The sequence below is a fragment of the Pseudoliparis swirei genome, chromosome 10, assembly GCF_029220125.1.
Source record: "Pseudoliparis swirei isolate HS2019 ecotype Mariana Trench chromosome 10, NWPU_hadal_v1, whole genome shotgun sequence".
NCBI lineage: Eukaryota > Metazoa > Chordata > Actinopteri > Perciformes > Liparidae > Pseudoliparis > Pseudoliparis swirei.
The window spans coordinates 13,464,993-13,472,209 of NC_079397.1; the positions used below are offsets into that span (position 1 = coordinate 13,464,993).

Genomic DNA, 7,217 nt, shown 5'->3' on the forward strand with positions numbered 1-7,217 from the left:
CTGCAATCTGCCACGAGGACTCTGTCAATCTGTCAGGTTGATTCTCCTCCTGTTAGGAGCGCCTCAGAGACAATTACTGCGGGCTCCTCCTAATTAGAAACTCATTGAAATGTATGAGTGCCTGTTATGAATTATTGAGTTCTGTTTCCTGGGAGGGACACCATTAGGGAAGTTGAAGCAAGTGAATTTCTTATAGGCCGCTTCGTCGGTGTGTTAGTCCAGGTTGGGGTGGAATATAAGAAGGTGTGTGTCTCCCTCTGGTGGTGCGAAGAATACATTGTATTTTTAAAGTGGTATATATTATGTGTTAAAAGAAATCTGAGAAGTTTTCATTATTTGTTGTGAATTGTAAATGCTTGGTTTGTGTTCACCATTGTTACAGCTCTATTTCCATATATTATTTTTTTAAATATTTTTTTTTATATGAAGACACATTATTTAACAGCTTGTCCTGAATAGGTCACAAACATTGATTTAATCTGTGATGTTTTATTGAGATCTATTCATGTCATTCTGCTGGTGTTTGTGTGTCCCTGATGGTAGTGGTTAGGATTCGGCGCTCTCACCGCCGCGGCCTGGGTTCGATTCCCAGTCAGGGAATACTTATTTAAAAGTTATATAATGCTACCTAATCTCAAGCTTAGGGATATTGGCATAATTGATTCAAGGTGATGATAATACGGTAACATATCTACACAATTATACTATTTTGCGACACTGTGATGTTATTGACATCTATTCGTGTCGATCCTTTTGGTGTTTGCGTCTCCCTGACGGTCTTGTGGTTAGGATTCGGCCGATTTCAGATCTATCTGGACAGTAAATTAAACTGGGAAAAAAACACTGATGCTGTTTTTAAAAAGGCTCAGTCAAGACTTTTCTTCTTGAGGAAGTTTATATTCAGTTTATTTTCAATTCAGTTTATTTATAGAGCCCATTTTCACAAATTACAAATTTGTCTCGGAGTGCTTATATCCTTTGAATTTAGCAGTAAACTTCTTTATGTTTTCAACCAGGGGATCTTGGTTGTGTCTTCTTCTATGGTGTACTTTGCTTGGGGGGCTGCATTACTGCAGATGTTAAAAACAGGATCAATAAGAAGATCGGATAGGCTGGCTCACTGTATGAGTCTATCGTTGTCTGTATGACTGTTTGGTGGCAAATGAGTTTTCCCACTGTGGATTATTAAAGATTTCTAATGTAATCTACAAGTATTGTTGTTTTATAAATGACTGTAATTGTTATTAAAACAGAAACTTGCCAATTTGTTTTGCTGTCCACATAAGATTACAATAACTACCATACAGATACAATGTTCTTTCAGGCTGGTACAATTTAAGAATTTGTATTACTAAGAAAAATCCTTTACATAATAACTTCAAGAAGAGCATGCAGTATAATAGTCTTTGATTGTATTATAGAGACAGTATTAATGGGTAGTGTCTGGTCTAGACTCCGAAGCAGCAGGTGGCGCTAAAGAGCTCGTGTTTCTGTATTTTCCTGCTCAGATACGAACTTGTTTCCATTTCAGAAGTGCGTAAGTCAATTTAGCTTTTTTTTTACCAGTGTAACCAGTTATTTAGTGCCATCTGGTTGAAGAGTTAACAACTTGTTAGTAAACCCGAATGTTTTATTCCATAAGGCTGGATATTAGCCCGTGCTTTGAGGACATATGTACTCCAGCTAACGTTGTATGCATCAAAAAGTCGTTCGCTAACACTTCCGGTTCCTTGTTTTCAAAATAAGAGGTCAGTGATATCACCAAAAGTTAACATGTTGTTTTTAATTTCAATCAATAAAAGTGTACATTATTATTATTTATTCAAATGAAAGTGGTTATTTTATTTAGTCGTAGAAACATTCTGCACACCCATTCCTTTTACTTTTGATATTTAAAGTATGTTTTGCTGTGTACACGTTTGTACTTCTGTATACAGCTTTAGTCATGAGCTGCAGAACAGCTTCAGTGTGTAGATTCAAACACACAAACACATACCGACTGGGGTGGAAAGTAATTAAGTATATATTATTATCTTTATTTAAAAGGCACCGTGAACAGTTAAAACATATACGTCACCATTCGATGCACTTTACCAGAATGTAGCTTCAGCTAATTTGCATCTGTAGTCCCCTGACAGACCTTACAACATAAAACATTTTTTTTTTAAACAAATAGTAAAGGTTAAATACACACAATGCAAAGTTACAGTACAGCATTTTAAATTTAAGAAGAACATACTATTTAAAAGTAAGAATTAAAAACCATTAAAAGTTAGTAATACAGAACATTAAAAGCAAGTAATAAAAACCATTAAAGGTTAGGTAAGTAATACACACCATTAAAAGCAAATAATAAAAGCCATTCAAAGTAAGTAATACGAGCCATAATAATGTTGCTCAATGAGTACAACGCTGACCAGCTACTGATTGTACATTTAAATAAGTCAACACCTTTACATGTCATGCATTATTATTAAAAGCTGTTATTTCTGCCCTTACTTTAGTAAAAATATTGCATACTTCTTTACCAACACCTCAGACCTTTGCTAGATGGAAAGACAATGGCGCCATCTAGTCTAAAAATCTATATTGCGGACTTGATCCGGTCTCCGTCAGCCAACCAGGAAAGAGGGCTTGCCGGTCCGTGTACGTAATGTTATTTCGTTTTTTCGTTTCATTCCAAATACGGAATACGGAAATCACGTGGTTTTTTCGTTTCCCGTTTGAAAACCAAAAACGGAAAAACGGAATACCACCCCCGTATTTCGTTTCTGCTGTCTGAAACCAAAAACGACAGAACGGAAGTGCTTAAAATGAAGTCAAAATAAAAGCCAGTGATACATATTCGTATTGACCTTAGAAGAATATTAATTAATCAATATAAAGAATAAATAATTAAACCGGGATATTTTAACGATGCAAACACATAGCAGGGTAACGTTAGAAGAATATAATTTAGTCAATATAAAGAATAAATAATTAAACCTGGATATATGTTAGCAACAGTGGTGACGACGGGAAGTTTAATATTCATGTACACAGCAAGAATCACCTTCTCACTTAATGTGTGTGTGTGTGTGTGTGTGTGTGTTTTGAAACATATGGTTGGAGGGAGCAAGAAAGACTGTCCCACATTTACAAAGAAACAAATGGTGCAACATAACAGGAGGGTTAAATGTAGTTGACACTACAAAGGGTTGCATTTTGGGTAACTGAGTTTATTCTGTGTTTATCTCCCGCAGTAGACGTGTTTAGGTTCGCCACTGCTATATACACCCTTTTGCACTGAAGCACGCAAGATGGACTCCAGCCTGTTACCTTACTTAGATATTGTACAACAAATGATGCATAGTGGCTGTAGTGATGTGGACATAAAAACACTTGATATTTGAATGTGGCTTGCGTAGAGGAACGTCCGTGGCCAATATTCGGAAGTTTTGTAAAGACCACGGGTTAAAAGACAGCGAGTGACGGACCAACAACTTGAAGCTGCAGTCTCAATGCAATAACACAGGTAGGGTGCAGTTAATTTATTTGCGCGAAAAATGCATACAACGAAACTATAAGTGTGTGTAAGGTTAGTATGTTATACTTTAACCCTCCTGTTATGTTCGTTTCTTACATACAGCCGTCATGCTCCCGGGTCAGTTTGACCCAAAAGTGGTCAGAAACAAAACATCCTAATAACTATAGTTTGTACCTCATCACCAACACCATTACTAACAATCCAATCAGTTTTAGTGGAATTGAGTTATTCACCCTCCATAGATTTAATGAAAATACATGTTCAAACAATTTTTTAGGTACATTGAAAAAATCTAAATCTAAATTAAATTGCATTAGTTTACTATAACATGTATATTCTCCTTTTATTACCATTTAGTAGAAAATTTCATGGGGTGATGTAGATAAATAGAGATGAGACACCTGTGTTCAGGGTCATAATGACCCGCCCACTAAAAATCAAGCCAAATGAGTCATAAAGGATTTGTATTGAAAGTAAACTTTAGTTATGTTCATTTATAGTGTTGATATGCATACATTATGTTATAAAGATGACCAAAGGCCAGCACATAGTCATCCTCTTGGTGCAGTCGTATGGATCTGCAGAAATGTCACTCTTGCCTGTCTTCAAAACTTGAGAGCCCTGAACAGGGTGTGTGTCACTCTCAGTCACCCAGTCTATTAGAAGTACTAGAGCACCATATTTATTAGGAGAGACATGAAAGAAAGCCTTACTTTAGTGTCCCATGTCCAATAAAGGTGTATTTAAAATGGGAAACATTTGTAAAGTGTGGTTCTTGTGGGGTGATGGGCACACAGGCAGGATATAGATGGTTCATACAAACAGATGGTAAGAAAGACTGTCCCACATTTACAAAGAGGGGGACTCCATAATAGCCATTGTATTTAGTAGTTATAGTTATTGTAACACGGTCCGAAAACTGTGCAGCTCCACGCAGCTCCAGCCGCAAATACCTGCCGTAAGTGTGATCCATGTGACGTCATTCTGTAACTTGCTTGTATTTATTACAATAACAAATGATAACGACATCTTTTAACATTAAAGTTAGACACAGATCTGATTAAAGGTCAACATCTGAATCCAACTAAATAATGTAGCCTACTGCTAATTAAATTTGTCTCTTACAACTACGGTAAAACATGTTTAAACTGCAACTAGTTTTCATAATCATCTATAATTCAAAACACTTAACAATTAATTGTAATTTAATTGGAGTTGAAGTTGACATTTCATGGCTTAACATTACAATGCAACATGTATTCCTTTCTTTATCTTCAGGGTGGTCCTACCTATGGCAGGAAAATGATGACTGGGAGTCTTGCAGCTGCAGGTGTCTTCGCATCAGAGGGTCGTGTTGGAGCTGTTTTGCAACATTCACCCACCTTACCATAAGGCACGATGCCAGGTTTTTTTTTTTCTTCTCAAATTAGAATATGTTGTGCTATTCAATAAGGTCATGATGTTCTTTTTTGTCTGTGTTTAAGGAGCAAGGAACCTCAACCTCTTCCTTACCATGCAGCCTATGTGGGTCACAAAATCCACATGGACCAAAATGAGAAGATTGTCATGTTTGGCGTGACACATGTGCTGGCAATAGATGGCTTCTCCAGCAAAATTGTTGGACAAGCTACTATGCCTGTAAAGAACAACCTCACCATCTACAATGACGTTTACAGGTAATTGAAAAGACTGTTGTCCTTGTACCTAAACATTACAAATCATCCCCATTTTATGAGGTGTTTTAACAGGGTGTCTGTGGGTCCTTAACCCTTGTGTTGCCTTAGGGTCATTTTGACGAATCAATCACCTCCCCGCCTTAGGATTAATTTAACCCCATTCAATGTTTAATGTCGGTGTTCTTCGGTAGTCAACAAACAAACATAAAGTGCCTCACACTTAAACTTGGAAAACAATATTAATTCTAATAATTTTCTGGAGGTTTTAATTGCTGGCGTCAAATTGAATCCAAAGGGTAAAATATGTTAGTAAATATAAAGGTAACAGGAGGGTGAAACATTGAATCGGGTCAAATGACCCAAAAGCGAGGGTGTAATATTGATTCGGGTCTAAATGACCCTAAGGCAACACAAGGGTTAAAAACAAAAAAATGCATTTAAAATTAAATATCTTACAATTTCTTGAATACCATTTTGTCAGCTCTGAAAAATGCACTTGATTAGGAAGAGATGCACATTTTCGAAAGTGGATTTAAATTCAATATGGCTTGTTAATGTATTAAAAGAAAATGCTCAATTTAAGTGGGATTAGTCGTATGTGAAAACCTTCATAATATATATTTTTTTAGTTTGGATTTGAATCAACGTATTAAATTGCATTCATATTGGTCTAAAAAAGAACTTAAATTAAACTTATTGAAAATTACAGAAACCCTTTTTAAGCAGCAAGTTAAAACTCAACTCACCTCATCAGTACCTGATAACACAAGACCTACTACACATTTTGTAAATGTATCTGACACCATTAGCCTTACCCTCCATACTGCTGTCTGCCAATGTTATGTTTTCTTGCAGGAGTGCAGTAATGGAATATGGGATGTGGGACCAGGTCAGAGTGGATCATGGAAAGGACTTCTACCTCACTCTTTTCATGCAGGAGAAGTTGGCCAGCCACCGCCACAACACTGAAAGGCCACCATATCTCCAAACACCATCGACAAAGGTGATCGACATACAATGGTTTTGCTGATTATAAAGTTAATCAACATGTAATTAAATAACTATTTCACACTTTCATTAATTATTCAGAATGGTTAACTGAAGATATTGAAATGTGTGAAAGTAAGTTAGTCTGGTGTGGCAGGGAAATATTTGTTTATCAAGAATCTGAAAATGTCTCTATTTTGCAATGACAGAATCACAGAATCGAGAGAATCTGGCCAGAAATCAACAACCGGGTTAACTACCCATTGAAAGCTGCATTGGTCCAACTGGTGGATCAGGAGGAGCTGGACATGGAGGACCAGATGACTCGGTTCTGTGTGTCATCTTTGACATGCCAGTTGGCCCAGATCGGTGTTAACCGAACTGTGCAAGCATGGAATGCACACAGGATTCCTGGTATGTCTTCGGTTGGTCTTTCAAGCCTTTTTTAATGTGAATAATTATTTTCTAAATGTTTTACTATTGAATGTTTCTTAAACATGTTTTATCAAATACTAGAAGGAGCATGTTGCAATACATGGCATGGTTGTGACAGCCACATTGAATTATTATTACAGGGAGGGGGATACCAAATTACTTGGCCAGAGATGGATGCCCAAATAAGCTGTCGACAGACCTTTTGCCAAATGCATCTGTGGCTGCAGACTGGTACGACCAGGAAGTGGGCTCACTGACACGAGTGTCAGACTTTGGCACCAACCCATTTCCAAGTTCACAGGACCAGGAAGCTGCAGTGAGGGGATTTGCTCTGCAGTGCCCTGATACGAGTGTACTGCTGGACAATGCAGTGAATAATCTGCCACAACCGTTCAGACATGGACTCAAAGGCCTCATCGACATCTCAAGGAGAAATTGTCAACGCTGATGTTTTTGTGTGTCTAAGTTGTTATTGTCTGTGCTTTTTAATTAATTGGTTCAACTGACGGGATGTTTTTTTCTTTTCTTCAAATGTTGGGGGTTTAAAGGGAGAAATATGTTCTTTTTGAATAAACACTTATGTCTTTAAAGTC

The 7,217-nt window shown here is 37.1% G+C and overlaps 1 protein-coding gene and 1 non-coding gene across 2 annotated transcripts; both read left to right on the plus strand.

Annotated features, from left to right (window-relative positions):
* Positions 1 to 530: 530 nt before the first annotated feature.
* Positions 531 to 600, plus strand: trnae-cuc (transfer RNA glutamic acid (anticodon CUC)). The gene has a single exon. It is a non-coding gene; the product is annotated as a tRNA-Glu (tRNA).
* Positions 601 to 5,035: 4,435 nt separating this feature from the next.
* LOC130200657 (uncharacterized) lies at positions 5,036 to 7,217 on the plus strand. Its single transcript, XM_056425111.1, has 4 exons — positions 5,036 to 5,202; positions 6,058 to 6,205; positions 6,399 to 6,603; positions 6,765 to 7,217. Exons 1-4 carry the CDS (start codon positions 5,069 to 5,071, stop codon positions 7,070 to 7,072), a joined length of 795 nt encoding a protein of 264 aa, XP_056281086.1. The 5' UTR covers positions 5,036 to 5,068; the 3' UTR covers positions 7,073 to 7,217.

Excerpts from the sequence above, each read along its gene's own strand:
- LOC130200657 (XM_056425111.1), top strand. The coding sequence starts at position 5,069 with ATGGACCAAAATGAGAAGATTGTCATGTTTGGCGTGACACATGTGCTG. Across the intron at positions 6,206-6,398 it reads TCCAAACACCATCGACAAAG|AATCACAGAATCGAGAGAAT; the intron begins GTGATCGACATA and ends TTGCAATGACAG. Across the intron at positions 6,604-6,764 it reads GAATGCACACAGGATTCCTG|GGAGGGGGATACCAAATTAC; the intron begins GTATGTCTTCGG and ends TTATTATTACAG.